We start from the raw sequence: 19,885 nt of genomic DNA on the forward strand, positions 1-19,885 counted from the left end.
TGCCATGAAAATAACGATAAAACAAGGATAGGCTCGCAACGTCTCTTCTGTGGGAGAGGGGTTGCAGGGTAGAGAAAAGGTCCTCGAGATTTGTACACAATTGGCCAACTAAGAGATTGTCTGCAACAGCAAAAAAAAAAAAAAGGCGGTTTTCATCAAACGGAAACGGAATCATGTTTTCTTTTTTAGGGCGAAATTTTATCGTTCCACCTTGTAAAGTTTTTAAATGTATCTTGTGTAATTTTTAAGTTTTGCCGGATACACACATCATTACGACTTTCCTTGTATAAAATAGCTGAATGATTTGTTGTGAGAATTATCGAAACATAATAAACTGGTCTAGTGGTCAGTTGTTTTAGAACCGATTTCATTCAGATGATCTACTTACGGTATGTTTAACTTTGTCTGCATGCAACAGCCCAGATCATGTGCGCAAGGACAGCAACGCCCAGCATCGTATCCAGTCGGGGGGCGTTAGAACCTGCAATTATCAAGGAGAAAAATGACAGATTAATTATTGAAAGCTCAATGACCTAAATCACTGCATAAAGATCAATAGATCAGAGGAGAGAAACGAGGAGGAGGAGAGTTCACACACACACACACACACACACACACACACACACACACACACACAAGAACACCCTTGTTCTTAAAATACAAGATCGCCAAAATACACAATGATTTTATCGGCAAATCGAATTTAATTCTGTCGAAAGGAGGCATGAATAATTTGAGGCCATCCATAAAACTCACTTTTAGAAAGAGATAATGTATTTTTACTTTTAAAAACGTTTTTGAGCATAAGAATAAATTGTTTGATTCTGTATTTTTAAATGTAGATAACAGAGTAAAATGGATTAAAAAAAAAACAAACTGATCCAGAACATGACCCAAGGTCACGTCGTCATTTTCAGGCAGTTTACGGTAAGCTATCGGGAAAGTATATAAAAAAAAGTGCCGACGCAATTAACCAATCAGCAATCAGCTGTCAGCAGGCGGCAAGTTTCAATAAAATAGATTCATTGTAACAAGTGAAAAGTTTGTTTTAAAAACGAAATTAAACGATCATAGTTTCTTTTTTAATCTAATATACTTTTCTTTAAAAACATATCTTTTATATAATTATATTTACGGTAAGTATTATTTTACTGTGCTAAAGTTTTGTTTTCAGCGTTTTGAATTTATTGTCTGTCAGCGTTTGCGTTGGCCTTTTCCGGTAACTTTTTCAGCTGCTTACTGTAAACTACCGGAAAATGCCGACGTGACCTTTGGTCAGGTTCTGGATCAGTACCAAAACAATTATGCACTAATTAAATGTTACCAACGGTAAGATATGTTACTCTTCAGTATTACACTTGTAATACCAAGGACACTCTTGAGATGCGTTCATATGCTGTGATAATCGTTAGACAAAAAACAATAGTCTTCATACAAACGAAAGTTTGCGATTATTTCAGCATACGTACACATTTCAAGCGTTTTTTTCCTTAATATTACATGCACAATACTCAATCGATTTTAACTCGAAATGATTCCTCAGTTACTAATATTTAGTAAAAAATAACAAGATAAAATTACATTTGTCGCTTGTACACAATTTTTAAACACATTATGTTCAGGCCATTAAATTGCGGTTTTACCATAAATAAAACATGCTTGAAATGCCTGTATGTTGACGTGGATTCCTATGAAACAGTATGGTACCATTTTTGTCTAGTTTGATTCGGCTGTTGGCATTCATTTCCCAAATTCTTTTTAGAATCGTGTACTTACAGGACTGACCACGTGAAGGTTGCCAGCATCTATTCAACCGACTGGATTCGGACTTGGCGCATATTATCTGTCTTATCTACCTATGATAAATCCTTATGGATTAATATATACCATCGCTTGTTCACGTGGAGCGGATATTACTAGCTTGTTGATCGATAAGTCAGTTTAGTAATTAATTATAAATAGGAATATGGATTAGGATTATCCGTATTAAAAGTTCACGTTTACAACAGGCGACCTCATTAATCGCATGACGCCACGTTGATAGATGACCATTTAACGTTGGTAGATGACTATTTAATGTTGATAGATGACCATTTAACGTTGATAGATGACCATTTAACGTTGGTAGATGACTATTTAATGTTGATAGATGACCATTTAACGTTGATAGATGACCATTTAACGTTGGTAGATGACTATTTAATGTTGGTAGATGACCCATTCAGCGTTTCTAGGTGATACTTCAACGTTGGAAGATGATTTTTAACACTTATAGATGACTAGTTGGCGTTAGTAGATGATCGCTTAATGTTGGTAGATAACCATTTAACGTTGATAGGTGACACTTTAACGTTGGTACCGTTGCTAGATGACCATTTAACGTTGGTAAGTGATCGTTCAACATTGGTAGATGACCATTTAACGTTGGTAAGTGATCGTTCAACATTGGTAGATGACCATTTAACGTTGGTAAGTGATCGTTCAACATTGGTAGATGACCATTTAACGTTGGTAAGTGATCGTTCAACATTGGTAGATGACCATTTAACGTTGGTAAGTGATCCTTCAACATTGGTAGATGACCATTTAACGTTGGTAAGTGATCGTTCAGCATTGATAGATGACCATTTAACGTTGATAGGTGATACTTCAACATTGGTACCGTTGGTAAATGATCATTTAACGTTATTAAGTCATCCTTCAACATTGCTACCGTTAATAGATGATCATTTAACGTTGGTAAGTCATCTTTCAGCACTGGTACAGTTGATAGATGACAATTTAATGTTGGTAAGTGTCTTGTTGGCGGTTAGTAGACGACTGTTGAACGTTAACTATAAGTTTATGACAGAGTAAATAAATATTTATTTTAAACTGAAGCTTTACGAACTAAAGAAAAATCATTTTAAATCAAAACCTTTATAGACCTGTTGTGGCCACGTAAATGTCCGAGAGGAGACCACAACTCGATATTTTAGTGGAAACAAAATATACTGAAGAGTAAAGTAAATAAACAGTGTGGTTATACGTCAGTCCGACTACCAAGTGCACATTATTTGAGAATGACCTTTGTACTAACGCCGGAGACATATTCTACCAATCTTTATAAGTTGAAGAGTTCATTATGGTAGGGTGGACCCACCACAAGAAAACCAAATGAAATCCCATCATATAGATTCGAGATGTTGTAAATTGTTGCTATGATTAAGAATCATAGCAAAATCAGGAATGAGACCTACGTACGTTCTAAGTAAGACACACCCACAGCGATGGTTGGTAACTGAATTATTTGACAAAAAGATCCTTTCCAGTGGCCGAAGTTTTGATAACGAATTAAACAAAGAAGAATTGTGTTTAGCGCAAAATTAGAAAATGCATTTGCAATTATGAAAACTCGTCTCAAGGGGTAGGAATCCCCTCTTGTCAGAGTAACAGTGATGGATTGATTTCCATGAAGAAGAGAGGGAAGAAATTAAAAACCTGTTGGCCACTCATGGATTTGCAGAATCTGTATTTGTGATTATTAACGATAACTTGAGACAACAGTGTGTTGTTGAGAATTATGGATTGAATTCACACGCACAACACACAATACACACAGAACACACATACAACACACACAAAATGCACACACAACATGCACACACAACATACACTCACAACACACAAACATACACACAAATACACAATGCACACAAAACGCAAAACACACACACACACTATACACATACAATGCAACTGGCATACACAATGTGTTAGCGTCTTTTTTTTCTCCGCGTTTTGAGTTGTTTTATTTTTTTTATACTTGTCAACCTATGCACACTCCCCCAGCAACCACCAATGGAAGAGACGACGACACGGCAGAAGAGAAGATGAAAAAGAAGAATACTATGGAAACAGCGTCGAGGTGAGTGTTTGTTATCGTTCGAAGATTGTGCGTGTTTGCACATTGGATAAGTACCAAAATGAACTTAAACGTGAAAAATTGACCAACAAAACGGCTCTAATAGAGATGCGACAATGCGTTTAAAATGGCTGAAAAAATAAGTATTTGAATAGAAGCGATGTTTTTTTTCTAGTTGTTTTGTCGGTACAAACGCCATCGGAAAAGAATATAATGAAACGAAAACTAAACATTAACTTTTAACTTTCATTTTTTTTTCTTTTTTTCGTACCACTGATTTTCAGCATAACGTCATATTTCAGTTTTTTAGTTTCAAGATTATAAAAAAAAAAATACGCTGATTGTTACACGTTTATGCTACAAGGAAAATGTTAGAATATTACATTAAAATATTTTCTGGAAACTGTTATTAAAATCATACAATTTTTTTTCAATTATATTTCTTTTCGGTGAAAATATTGAATAAATAATTTTCGATTTAATAATAATATTGTAGTGTATGAAAATAATAATAAGATGTAATTCCATAGTATATAAGAAATATTTTTTTAATATGTTTTAATTGTTAATATCTATGATACCTTATTTTTGTAAAAAGCAAAAACTAAATTCATGCATTTTTAGTAGTTAGAAATATAACTTTAGTAAAGATGTTTATGTTTACATTAAATATTATATGTTCGCTAATATCTTAAAAATAGCAACGGGTTCATTAAATTCCGTGTGTTTATGTAATAAATACTGAAAATTTCATTCAAATTGGTTTACTTTTTGAAATTTGATGAATTTTTTAATTGAAGGGAGTGTCGAAAATATTTTACATTTTGGGGGTAGGCCATTAATTTTACACGTATCTGAAAAAAAAAAATAAATAAAAAAATAATAATAAGAAGAAGAAGAAGAAAAAAAAAAAAAAAAAAAAACGGGTGTAGTATTTGAATAGAAGTGATGTATTTTTCTCGTTGTTTAGTTGGTGCCGGTCCCATAGAAAACGATGATAAAGGAACGAAAATTAAAAATGAACTTTTTTTTTTTTTTTTCTTACCACTGATTTTCAGCATAACGCCATTCGAGATTTCTGCCTGTGGATATTTGTTTATAACACATTTCCAGAGACCGGCGTCCCATCCGCGGGGCGTGGTTAAGAAGACAGTGGCGTGTTGGTTTCCGCGGTAAATATTGGTGTTGATCACATAGGCTCGTTTCGCCATCGTTTTATCAATCTATGGAAAGAGAAAAAAAGATTATTTTGGAGTAATCTTCTCTAGCTGTACCTATATGAAATGACTTAATTAATACGGAAGAGGGAATCTATTATATTAAGAGTAATTATTTGTGTGTGTATGTGTGTATTTAAAAGTAAAAAATACAAAACAAACACCCACAAAGTTTATTCTTGATCAATATTGCCCGGGATGAATAATATATATAAAATTTAAAACATATATCAAGAGAGAGGATAGAAGCCGGGGGAAGGAGGGGTAAAGAGAAAGAAGTTTTAATAAAATTGTTATACTTCTGTCTCGGGTAATGCCAGGTAGCTCTGCCAGTCAATTATATAAAGGGTAGTTGTTTAGTGCGCGTATGACCAGCTAAAAGTTATATATATATATATATATATATATATATATATATATATATATATATATATATCTGGCGTAACACCGATCAAGAATATGCAAACTTTAGGTGTTTGTTTTTTATATATATATATATATATATATATATATATATATATATATATATATATATATATATATATATATATATATATATATATATATATATATATATATATATATATATATATATATATATATATATATATATATATATATATATATATATATATATATATATATATATATATATATATATATATATATATATATATATATATATATATATATATATATATATATATATATATATATATATATATATATATATATATATATATATATATATATATATATATATATATATATATATATATATATATATATATATATATATATATATATATATATATATATATATATATATATATATATATATATATATATATATATATATATATATATATATATATATATATATATATATATATATATATATATATATATATATATATATATATATATATATATATATATATATATATATATATATATATATATATATATATATATATATATATATATATATATATATATATATATATATATATATATATATATATATATATATATATATATATATATATATATATATATATATATATATATATATATATATATATATATATATATATATATATATATATATATATATATATATATATATATATATATATATATATATATATATATATATATATATATATATAAATAAAAATAAAACAAACACCTAAAGTTTGCATATTCTTGATCGGTGTTACGCCAGATAAATAATATTTAAAATTAAAAAAAAAAAAAAATTCTTGGAAAGGTTGGTCAACTGGGCTAAGTCCTGTTAAGGAATGAAGTCGTGATGAATTGCTTGTCAGAGCTGACCACGCACACCCACAGAGATATTGATAATTGAATTATCTGCAAAAGATCCTTCCCCGTGACCGATGTTTTGATAACGAATTAAATTTAGAAAATGCATTTACAATAATGAAAACCTGCCCCAAGAGGTGGACCCCTTGTCAGAGCAACAGTTTTAGATTGAGTCCCATGAAAAAGAAGAAGAAGACGAAGAAGAAAACGAGAGAGAAGGACTTAACCCCTCCCCCCCGTTGTCCACTCATGTATTCGGTCATTTCTAATATTATCTATGATATAAAGAGAAGTGAAGACGAATATTATTTTTACTATTTTTCAATAATTCAGTTATAGCAAGAGAGAGGAATTGGTTAGAGGAAGGTGAAAGAGGGGGGTGGAGGAGATGAACGTGGAAAAACGTGGAAGGAAGAAAGAGAGAAAAACGGATTCAGAGAGGTAGAGATAAATCTCTTCTGTTTTTTTTTTGTTTTTTTTTTTGCTTGGTAGCCTTGCTGGTATATTTATATGTGAGGTGTTGCATTATAACGGAAAGTAGATCAGAAAGAATAACTTGTTAATAATTGCGATTACGTACTTCGCTGTCTGGACGGAAATGATACTACTGAAGATTATTGGGTTCTTCTTTGTTATTGTAGCGAAATTCGAAAATTTAAATATTATATTTCAAGTGAAACCCATGGTATCTACCGAATTGTCATGTAATAATGAAAATATCCAAAAATTACGAAAAACGATGAGGTAGAAAATGAATCATTAATGTAACTATTTTTCAAAAGAAAATTAGCGGAAATTAAGTTTTATTAAATTGGCCAACCATTTTCAAGTTTTTAGAAAAGATCTACCTCCCTTTTGTTACGATTCGAACTCTCCCGTTTCTTTTTATTTTTGCAAAACTCAATTTTCGCTAATTGTCTTAAAAAAAACTATGTTATAATTAATTAATTGTTAACCTTATCGTTTTTCAAAATTTTTGGATATGTTCATTACTGTGACATGACAGTTCAGTAAACACCGTTCGTTTCATTTGAAATTCAATATTTTAATTTTCAAATTTCGCTAGAATTACGAAGAAGAATCGATTATTGTATGATTTTACTTTTGTTTCATTTTAGGAACGTTTTTAAAATGCCCCCCCTCTCCAATAAAGATTTATCTACCTTGGTTCGAGGTTTTACTTGTATGTGTGTGTGCTTCATTTTACTCCAGTCGAAGGGCTCAGAAATCAAAGGACCTCTTCCTATAGCTAACACTTGATCTCTATATAAGATACATAGATATTCAAATATTCCAATAAAGTTCTCCTTTACTGTAGAGTTGAATGTAATAAACAAAGAAGAAAGCGCCCACGTGTGTGTGCATTATGTGACTGCACGGCTTACCTTCAGATGGGATCTGAGAGAGAGAGAGAGAGAGAGAGAGAGAGAGAGATTAAAGATGGCAGCCATGGATTTATAAGGTGTAGTCTCGTGGAATATCACGAGATCTCATCGTCCATTGCACATATATGCAAATGGAATAGAATCAGTTTTCTAATAAAATGCCTCTTGGCAGAGGTGGCGGGGAGAGAGAAAGTTGACAGTGACGAATTCTAGCTGAACTTTTTATTTATTTATTTATTTTATTTTATTTATTTATTTATTACTGTTTACCAGACCATTTAACTGCATCTACATCTCAAATAATGAAGTTGAGAACATCATTTTCCTCTCCCCAATTGACCAATTAAATATGTTATAGTATATCTTTCTTGCGGTCTCTTGATTTTACTGGATTCCAGGATAAAAATTAATCTAGTCTAGTGGAGTATCCAGCTTCGTTATCTTACTTGAGGTAGCATCACTTACAGAAAGTTCACCATTCCTCATAAAAACCAGTTATCTATACCGAGGAGATTTATTTGGTTTGCGAATACTACCCGATTTGAAATATTTGGTCGGAGTTTACACTAATTATTTAACCAACAACATTTATCAAGCCTCTTCACAGGCGTCCACATACGGACAGTTGCTGTTGCTGTTGTTGCTGGAAGCTGAGTGTGACAACTTTTTGTTCAAACACGAAGGAAAGATAAAGGATAGGTAAATATTAAGATGGTAGCATTTACGCGTATTTGCCTATACATGGTAATAGTAAGAACTACTACTACTGTCACTACTACTACTACTACTACTGTACTTTGGGGTAATTGCGCCAACTAAAACAGTGTAACAGTGAATACTATGTGATTTTGAATATGTGGTCATGGTTTACTTCTAGGGAAAAGTATCATCATGCCAAGTTGTTCTGACAAACCCCTGTACAGAGAGACCTTAGACACTTGAGGATATTGTCTAATAGGCATTCAAGTTCTCTCTTTTCCTTATATGGAATATTTTATGGGGTACTATAGTCTGAAATAGTATAGACAAAATTATTCCTCTATTTCATGTTCACGGTAATGAGATCATATATGTTGCAAGAACCCCAAAATAAATGCCGACCAAAGGCGCACTTTTTCATAAACATCGCATGTTACTTCCGGTTGCGTTAAACCATAAACAAAACCAAACATATTTTTATTAAAGAAAAAACTTTTCACTCTTTTAGAAAGAGTTTTTATTTCCAAACAGTTTGTTTACAAATATTTTTGTTTAATTAAAAAAATGTGCATACAATAAACGGTACTTATAAAAAAAATTGTATTTTTTAATACGTACATTTGTAGCGTTGCCATTAAACTTGATAGTTTTTTTTTTTTTTTTTTTTTTTTTACACAGGAGTTATTACTTATCAAGGCCCGAAGGTTACTCGAGGATAAGGGTCAATGAGTGGACTGTAGTTATTAGAACAATAGCGTAATAATCGTTAGTGGTGGAAATTTGGTATAATTTTATTATTTAAGGGGACGGTTCAACTGTAACATAGCGCGGGTGTAAATGCATGCAAAAATGACGTCACCAGTGTGAAAAAAAGGACTATAAAAAGAGAAAGAGCACGATCATGGGGGAGACGAGATCTCGTGAGAGATGTGGAGAATGTTCTAGATCGCGTGGGTGACGTCACGGCTGTGCCAATAAGGAAATAAATCTTATTGCTACAAAGAACAAGCGAGTTGAAGTTTTCTTATTCTTTGCGACTGAAACTGCGTACAACGTGTGTTGGTCCGTGGACAGCGTTACGCAACAAGAACTTGTTCACATGGGCTTGAAGACAGCCATATTGTAGTCAGCTGGAAAGCAATCTAGCGGAACAGAGTTCCATAGTCGGGCAGTTCTAGGAAAGAAGCTTTGTTCATGGAATCCACGTTTAGATTTAGGCACTGATAGAGAGTGGGTGAAATTATTTATAGTGATTTTAACTAGACGAGTGTTTTTTTTTGTGAAAGTTTAGTAAATGGGACGGACCATAGATTGGAGCTCAGACGAGCATTTTCCATGAAACTAACTATAGAGTAATGACATGCAAGCAACGTCTCTTCTGTGTGAAAGAGGTTGCAGGGAAGAGAAAAAACGGCATCACCTATTCGGTTTCGAAGCCGGTTTTGAACTTTGTCAATGCAAATACGCAAAACTTTTCTTCCAAATTAAAAGTAAAAAAAGAGAAATTCTTCTAGACTGAGGTAATTTTTATTTTTGTCCTAATCTAGAGTGCCCCTTTTAAAACTGGCCCTGCGTTTAATAGGAACATGATTTCTGCACTGTTTTATTATTATTTTCTTGCTTCGCTTGTTTATTAAAATAAAGCTATGTATTTTTTTTATTATTATTTATAGATTTGATTTTATCATGTTTGTAAATAAATATTTAATATGACCCTCTCACTTTCTTGAAATAAATCTTTCCCTGCTTTAAAAACCGACGGTGTGTTTAACGATCGTGTGTTCAGCGACAGAAAAGGTTTGGCGTCGTTTGTGTCGAGTTATTCGATTAAAGAGATTCGAGTTTTGGCGAATTGTTAATTACAACTCGACAGTCGCATTCTTTTTTTTTTTTTTTCAGCTTTCACTACTACTTAAAATACAGTATTTGTATACAATTTTAAATAGATGACCGAAGGGTTTCTAACAAAGATCTTAGTGAGTGATGTGCGCGAGCCTTTTCTAGTCTCACACAAAAACACGCGCACACGTACGCACACAAGGACAACGTCACTTCCCCTTTCAAAGGAAATCCACACATGCGCAAAAGACCAGAAGAAACACCTATAAAAGCAAGAGCAACAAGTAGCTTCCCCTTTTTCAGACCAGCTTTCTAGCTGGACGGTCTACAGACCGACAGCGTGCCTTTTCGGCATGCGCGCGCACGCGCGTACCTCACACCACTTGCTACTATGTGGGACAAAAAGCCAACAGACTACGTACACTTTATACGCTTTCTCTCTCCATGAACTGGATTGACATTCTCACTCTATTTCCCCTTCGCTTTGGGCCATCAACACAGACATGTGTGCGACTCTCTGTTGAGCTTAACCCTCTCTTTCTACAGGCCGGCTTGCCACTTCGCGTTTCTCTATTGCATTCCCCTTTCCTTCCACGCGCGTAGTCGTCAACAGCTGAATGAACACGTGTACACCCAAGACTTTCATTTCTCAACAGAAAATAAACGACATGTTTATTTTATTCCAGCATTTGAGTTCTTTGTTTCCTTCATTCAATTCGTTTCATTATTTTTTTCTTGTAGCGAGTTAGGGTATTTATATCCTAGTCTTCTACAGATGTCAAGACATCCTTAGTCTTCATGACAAACTAGCACGGGATTTGCTATGCGCCCAGCTACCCGCTTGGCGGGCACCCTTGCAGTAAGTGGATGTTGTAAGAGCAACTATTGCGTGTTTAACATTTTTTAACTACCTCCTGAAGTGACTGAAATTCAACCATGACCTTTAAAGCAAATAGATTATATCAAAGTTGACACTTATATTGTTACATAAAAATTGAAACAATTACAAAGAATCATAACATTTGTTTAGTATTACGAACGCACTTTTATCAAAGATATAGCAAAGATACCCCGACTTGGTGAGCATCATCTCTAGATGGGGAGTTTATGAAGATCTGCACCAAATATGACCGTAACCTTTGATTTTGACCTTAAAAATGGTGTGAACCATCCCTAGGTCGGAGACCATCATGTCAGGTTTGGTCATTATCGGCCAGTGACGTGGTCTGTAGGAGAGTATGTATACATAGGCTATGACCTTAATCTTTGACCTTACCCTTGAAAAATGGTGCGCACCATCCCTTGGTGGGGGACCATCATCACCCCAGGTTTGATCATGATCAGTCCAGTGATGTGGGCTGTAGGAGAGTTACAGAAACACACACGCACGCTACTACTTTATATATAGAGATTTATTGGCGTGTTGTGTGCAAAGTGTACTTAATAGAGTTGTCCGTTTAAAACAATTATAATTTTAATGGATAAATGAATTAATCAAATTATTACACAAGATACTGTGTGCTTTTGTGCGTATGTTTATCACCTAAACTTTGACAAATAAATGGAATTATTTATTGAAATATTGAGATAAAGTAAGGGAAAAATTTAAATTATTTTTTAAAATCCTATTTCAAATTATTATTATACTCTAAGCCTTCCACTCGACAATATGATCATACCAGGGCAGTGTTGGGCCAGTTAACTGACATGTCCCTCCAAACGAATATATTTGTTCGAATTAGCCAATTAGGGGGTGTAGAGTTGTATATTTATCTTCCTCCCACTGCATGTTGATGTGACACAAGGGTAAGAAAATGGGATTTGAATAGCCAACGCCTTGAAGGAAGAGAATGCTGACCCCACAAAAATGCCTGGATTGCCCAATTGGTATTCCCCTGTAAAGGCGCCTCAGGTAATTAGCAATAAACTACTCTCTTCTCAAAGGGTGAAAAGGCAAATCCTGAGAGGTCGGACGACCCCCTAGAATTGGACAACACAACAACCGCAGTCAACAAGAAAAATGTCATTTCAATAATGGCCTAGACTATGTTGGCTTTAGCGCCGAGGAAAAAACTCCCTAGCTGAGGTGTGTGGGGAGGTAGAGCTGTTGCCAATGTTTTACGTACCCATTCGGCATTCCTTGGCGGTGTAATTTTCAAAACTTCTTTGTCATCTCGGGTGAATATGATGGAATAAATTCGGTCAGCAAATCGTTGGTCATTACAGAACATTCTCACTTTCTCCTTACCACAACAAGCAACTTTCGTCGGAGTGACGGTCAGCTCGACGCAATCTACAAAAAATATATCAAAAATATAATAGAAGGAATTACTATAATGGAGATTTTGTGTCAAATTAAATGATAAATCTTTTCATAAACTATAATATAAAAATTAAAAAAAAAACACACACAACCTTTAAAATCCATAATGAGAAAACAATGTAAAATCCATAACGAAAATTCTATAAAAAATATTCATAATAAGCAACAATAAACTATACTGAAAAACCTATATGAAAACACCCATCAGGCGAAACCTTATAAAAGTTCACAATGAAAAATATATTGAAAAAAAAATCGATAATGGGAAACCTAAAAGTTAATAATAAGGAATCTGTTAAAAAGTAATAAATAGAAGTTATTCGATTTCAAAAGAATTTTTAAATTGTTTAAATTGAATACAATTATATTTTAGTTTAGATGAGAGACAGTTTCACACACACACACACACACACACACACACACACACACATATATATATATATATATATATATATATATATATATATATATATATATATGCTTTTTATTTTTGAAAAAGAAATCCAGCAGAGTGCTCAATTATAGGGAAAATCCGAAAGTAAGAGCGTATTTCTATCTTATATTTTGTTTGCAGGAAGTTTTAAAATGAGACAAGTCATTGGTACCGTCGGTTTCAAAACGGTCATTATTATCGGGTTTGAAACCGACGGTACCCATGACTTGTCTCATCTAAAAACTTTCCGTAAACAAAATATATAGACTTAGTTTTGAATAGAGGCCACACAAGTTGCTGACCATTCCAAGTCGAAAATGCTGGAAGGGTCATATTCAAATAGATCTTTACCTTAATGGCTATACCCGTGCCCCTCCCCCGCTGCTAACCCTGCCCGCTCACTTATGTTTTCTATCATTCACACTGAGGAAGATCAAAGGATCGGTCGAAATTATGTGCTTTTGAAGGAAACATTCTTGTTTTGTTTTTTTTTCAAAAGACTTTTTGTATTTCTACACGTCAACACACAGGAAATAAATACAGAAAAAATATAAACATTTATATATTTTTCGTATTGATTTTTTATTCATACATATATATATATATATATATATATATATATATATATATATATATATATATATATATATATATATATATATTAGTGTTGGGACGATTAATGAAAATCGTGAATCGGGAGAATCGGAACTGTCGGCGTTATCAGAATCGGAAAAATTTGTGCCTATTTTCCAATGCCAAAAACAATTCCTTTAATAATCTTCTTTTATTTGATTTGAAAACGAAATTTTTATTTGAGCTTAAAACGAAATCTTCCACCGCTGATAGTAAAATATTTATTGACTTTAAACTACCAGTAAAACTAAAATCGAAGCGTTTTTTTATATTTGAGAAGATATATACCCATTTCAGATGTGTTTTTACGATAATCGAAAAAAAAAACTTATAGTTAAATATTTAGAAATTTATAAAGAATCGGAATCAGAATCGGTAATTGTATTGGAATCGGTAATTTAGTACGGACTCGGTAATTGTATTGGAATCAAGAAAAATATTGAAATTGTCCAATTACTAATATATATATATATATATATATATATATATATATATATATATATATATATATTTATATATACACAATTATTCAAAATTCAATATGGCGTAATGGAAAAATAAAAAGGTAACTACAGCTTCTCTTCCAATTTTCGGATTTTCACCATGTCAAATCACATTTCAATTCCTTTGGACGGATTGATTGTTGCTATTTCTACTGATGAGTTAAGGGCATAATAGATTCACTAATTGATATAATAATTGATTCATTTTGCGCTACGAAACAGATACTGTCAAGAATCGTATAAATCAACTGATTTAAAGGAATAAATTATAAGATGGTCAACATCATGAACTTTCGAATATAAATTTTTGTGATTTATTCTATACATTGCTCTGTAATCACATTGAGCTTCTTATATAAGGATTGATATATAAATAGAAAAATATATTTCTACAGAAATATATATATATATATACATAATACATACATATATATATATATACATACATATATATATGATGATTGCAACGTCTTGTCAGACGAGTGCCACTCACTCAGACATTTAAAATTCATGAGCCCAAATTCCTGAGGGAGTATCTATACAAAGATGATGTTACAGAGTCTTAGCTTTGTACGACAGCTAAGTCTCTCTCTCGGTTACAAAATGTTGAGATCCAGCAACAAGCAAGAGCAAGATAGCCAGCAACAAATTAAACTGCATACCAGCTTAATGCGGGTACTGGTCTTCCGCTTTATGGTTTTTTAAATCAGAGATTTGCTTCTCCTAGAAAGGTTGCCTTCACCACGGCTTACGGGAGCCCTCTCCACCCCAATACACATATACACAAACACAAATATACACGGTGCTAGTTGGCCGTTGACCCAGAAAAAAGAGTTCATTCGCCCTTTGGAAGGTCTTGTTTTTAATCCTTCAGGGAGACTAGCCGCCCTCCTCACCAAACAAGTCTGGTGGGGGAACCAGTTTAGTCGCCGGTGACCCGACCATGAGGCAGGTAGTACTGGGTTACATGGTACCAGTAGCATATGACATGACCTGACATATATATACATATATATATATATATATATATATATATATATATATATATACATACATATATATATACATACATATATATATGTACATACATAATTGCTCCACTTAACCGTGTACAGCTGACACGTTGATTAGTTTAAAGATTATTTGTATTTTTATCAATTTTTTTTTATTACGTGTGAACAATATACACAGGCGACAAAAAGAAAGTCTTGTAATTTTTTTAAAAACTGCAAATTTAAGCTAAATTTAATGTAATTGTTTAAACAAACTATACCTCATTTGATTGGCTTTTTATTCTTCTATAATTTTACCTGTTCATATTTGACTTTTAATTGAAATATTCTAGTGTTCACGTCAATTTAAAAAATAACTTCAAATTGAGGAAGCAAAAAGAAAGTCGGCACAATGGAAAATTGTTATTTAAATGTTACTTTAGGACTTTAATGCAACACAAATACAACAGGAACACAATGAACTAGCTAATATTTAGTAGCATAACTCTTCTGCAATTTGACAGCCTGCAATCTTTGGGGAATTCCTTGAATTAGACTGCAGCAATACTCTGTGGAGAGGTCATCCCACTTTTCTTTAATTTTTATCCAAATTTTTTCCAAATTTGAAATTTTATCATTGTGTAACTGTTGCTTGATGTAATGCCAGACGTTTTCGATAGGATTGAAGTCTAGAGATTGTGCAGGCCAATCCAAACACGGAATATCATGCTCTTCCAGGAATCTCTTGACATTGCCAGCTGTGTGAATGGGAGCATTATCCTGCATGAAGATGGGATTATCATCCAAATCCCGACCAAAGTAGGGTAGAAAATGTTCAGTCAACATATTAATGTACGTGGTCGAATTAATTCGACCTTGCAAACGAACTATATGTCCTGGGCCATTAGTACTAACAATGCCCCACACCAAAACTGAACCTCCACCACCTTGTAGCGTTGAAACTGAACATCTAGGATTAAATTCTTCGTCTTTCCTCCGACGGACGTACTGCCTATCATCACTGCCTGCCCTATTGAACTTGCTTTTGTCGCTAATAAGCACTTTTGACCAATATGAAGAGTCTTGATCTTCATTGCATCTGACGGAGTTCAGACGGCGCTTTCTGTTCTTTACAGAAATCATTGGCTTGTGTCTTGCAACATATCCTCGCAAATTAAATTCCTTGAATCTGTTCTTGACGGTAGAAAGAGAGCACTTTTAACAAGATTGTACTGTTGTTGGATTTGGGGAGCCGTTTCAAATCTGTTTCTTAGGCTGCGGATCTTGATAGCATTGTCTTCTCTGTTAGAGGTAACTCTAGTACAACCAGATTTAGGGGCATCGCGAACACTGCCGGTGTTTTGTACTCATGCACAATCTTTCGTGTTGTTTTCTCATCACATTTCAATCTGCGGCCGATTTCTCGATTGGATAAACCAGAAAGGTGGAGATTAATAAGCTCCTGACGATTACTAAGAGAAAGTTGTGGCATATAGACTACATGTCACGTTGTATAACCTGGAACAATAACAATTACGATTAGAGATGCTTTGTTGCCTGTTGGCAGATATTTTAAACTGATTTCAGGCGATAATTTAAGCTGGTTTTAAGCGAATTTGTTGCTACGGACTTTCTTTTTGTCTCTTCAATTTGAAGTTATTTTTTTTAAATTGATGTGAACACTAGAATATTTCAATTAAAAGTCAAATATGAACAGGTAAAATTATAGAGAAATAAAAGGCGAATCAAATGAGGTATAGGTTGTTTAAATAGTTACATTAAATTTAGCTTAAATTTGCAGTTTTTGTTTTTTTAAATTGCAGGTGCGGACTTTCTTTTTGCCGGCACTATATATATAGTCTTGAAAGCTTTTTTTATAACCTTTTAAACTATATAAAAATTTATTTTAATATTTTATTATATGTATATATACAACAACTGAATAGACGTATCACAAGTAAATTGAGCACAGGAACAATGTACACGTTTCTATGTTTTACAAAACTATTATTAAGCATTTTATTAAAATAAAAACATTTTCGTGTATAGTTTTTAAATAACGATTTATATATATATATATATATATATATATATATATATATATATATATATATATATATATATATACTAGCAGAAGTACCCGTCGTTGACTGGGTTTAAAAACAGCCTACAGAAAATGGACTGTGAGTGATGAAAGTATGATAGGTTGTGAAAAGGAGGCGGTTGTAAAGAGATAGGTTTTGATACTCAAAAATTTTAGCCTAAGCAATATATGATGAAAGTAAAGATAATTTTCGCGAAAATATATTTTTTTATATCAACTTTGTTTCCATTCGTAGCCAAGAGTGACCAACAAAATGATGTTTCCTTACAAAGAGAAAATGTTATATATATAATAATATAAATATACAAGAAATAAATGTTACCATAGTCAATAAAAGTTACTTTTATGATAGAAAAGTTCATTGGTTTGTATTTTTAAGTAGTTTGTAAAAAAATTTTTTTTAATTTTTAATTCACGAACAGGTTTAAAAAAAATCAAAATGGCAGCGACTTTGAAATGGAGAGCCCCGTTTTCAATTTGAAGGAGGGGCACCTGAGCATTCTGTGTTAACAATTTAAGAGAGTTCCATCAACGTAAGGAATATTTATAAACATATTTTAATGTTTTCCATTATTTTGTGCTTAAGGAATATTCGATTATGGCAAGTGTAGTTTATATATAAATTCATTTAAGTAGTTATCGCCTCAAATTTCGTTTTAATTTCGGTTCGCTGAAATTATTTCAAGTAAAGAGCATTAAAAACTATTTCAAAACAAAAAAAAACATGAACTGAACTTTTATTGACTATGGTAACTTTTATTTCTTACATATTTATTTTTTCGGGTAGTCGTCTGTTGGCTTTTCTGCTAAACACCCTTACTAAATAATATCGACGAAATATCGAAAAACAAAGAAACAAAAATAGTTTTGAAAAATAATGAAGCTTTACTTACTTTAGTAAAATAATCCGAAACAGGAAAATGGGATATTAAAAAGTAAACACGTAATTACTTTAGTTTTTTAAAGCAAAGAATCGATATAAATATGAATAAGAAGAAAATTGCGCCCTTTTCAAGCAGAACAGCTTCATTTCAGTTTTACAGTACTAAACGGTGTAGTATTGCGCCATCAGATTCAGGGTTGTACTATTGTAATAGAAAGAACACGCAAAAAGGGTTGTAATCAACTGAATTCTTTCTAGTACACTGACAAAAAAAAACTTAAACAGATATATGAATAAAAATAAAAAGGTTATGTAAATGTTTTTAAAAAGACACGCAAGCACCTGAGCAGGATTTTTTCCTTCTTTTGACATGATGACAAGTAAAGTGCTTATTTTTTTATTATTTATCTATTTACTTATTTTCGAAAGAGTGCCACGTGCAAGTGAAGAAGGAAAAAACAGAGTTATGCAAAATTTGTGTCGAGAATTGTCTAAAGTTCCGACTTTTTTTCTTTTTTTTTTTTGCTTTCACTTTAATAAGAACGTGAATTTATGAGGTGAATTTATTCGACACAATATGATTCCACTCCAAAAAATAAATAAAAGCTAACATGAATTAAGATTAAAGTTAAGGTGTTATTGTGGACCCTCACCCCTTTTAAAAAACCCTTGTTAAACTTTGTGACATATTTACATTCTATAGAGGTCAGGAGCGAACGAACACCCAATAATTTTATTATACCATATTTCTTCAAATTGAAACATAATTATCAAAGTATACTTACGCAAATAGATATGAAAAGTCTTTGTTAAAGTTTGTGCGATATTTCCATGGAGTACAGGCGCGAACGCAGACCCCAGAATTTTATTATACTATCCCTATTTAAGTTGAAACATACTTATCAAAGTATTCTTATGTACATCTATATCAAAAACCCTTGTAAACGTTTTTTTCATTTTTTTATTTCCATACTTTGGGGGCCAGGCGCGAACGTAGACCCCACAATTTTTTGCCAGATCAAACATACCCATTTCTGATCCTCGATACATCTTCTATCATTATATCTAATCAGTTTTTTAAAATAGTCAACCATATAGGAGCCTATTCGTTACCACACACACACACACACACACACACACACACACACACACACACACACGCATATATATATATATATATATATATATATATATATATATATATACTTTTTATTTGTTTTACATAACACACACACACACACACACACACACATATATATACTTTTTATTTGTTTTACATAACACACACACACACTCACACACACACACACACACACACACATATATATATATATATATATATATATATATATATATATATATATATATACTTTTTATTTGTTTTACATAAATATTAATATGTCGCTACACATTCATGGGCATGTTTCGATCAGCCAGTTACAGGTAACTAGAGATCTTTCGAGACGATATTGCTTATACAAAAGTTTAGTCGTTAATGAAAATTTTACAGGAGTTTCAAGCACAAAATTTATCACGATGTCACATCACGTGGTATTCAAACTAAAAAACAAATTTTTTTTTTTTACTACCACGTGATGTGACTTCCTGATATATTTTCTGCTTGAAACCACTGTAAAAATTTGT

At 32.4% G+C, this 19,885-nt stretch overlaps 1 protein-coding gene across 1 annotated transcript in view; it reads right to left on the reverse strand.

Annotated features, from left to right (window-relative positions):
- LOC145278041 (uncharacterized) overlaps positions 1-19,885 on the reverse strand; it is a 75,148-nt gene that overhangs the window by 8,161 nt on the left and 47,102 nt on the right. The window contains exons 2-4 of the mRNA XM_080130263.1: positions 12,497-12,663; positions 4,950-5,127; positions 389-481 (exon numbers count right to left, since the gene is read on the reverse strand). Of these exons, the coding sequence (XP_079986389.1) occupies positions 396-481; positions 4,950-5,127; positions 12,497-12,663 (431 nt within the window). The 3' untranslated portion in view covers positions 389-395. The remainder of the gene's footprint in view (positions 1-388; positions 482-4,949; positions 5,128-12,496; positions 12,664-19,885) is intronic.

Source organism: Euprymna scolopes, chromosome 6, assembly GCF_053919585.1.
Source record: "Euprymna scolopes isolate OS-2025 chromosome 6, ASM5391958v1, whole genome shotgun sequence".
NCBI lineage: Eukaryota > Metazoa > Mollusca > Cephalopoda > Sepiida > Sepiolidae > Euprymna > Euprymna scolopes.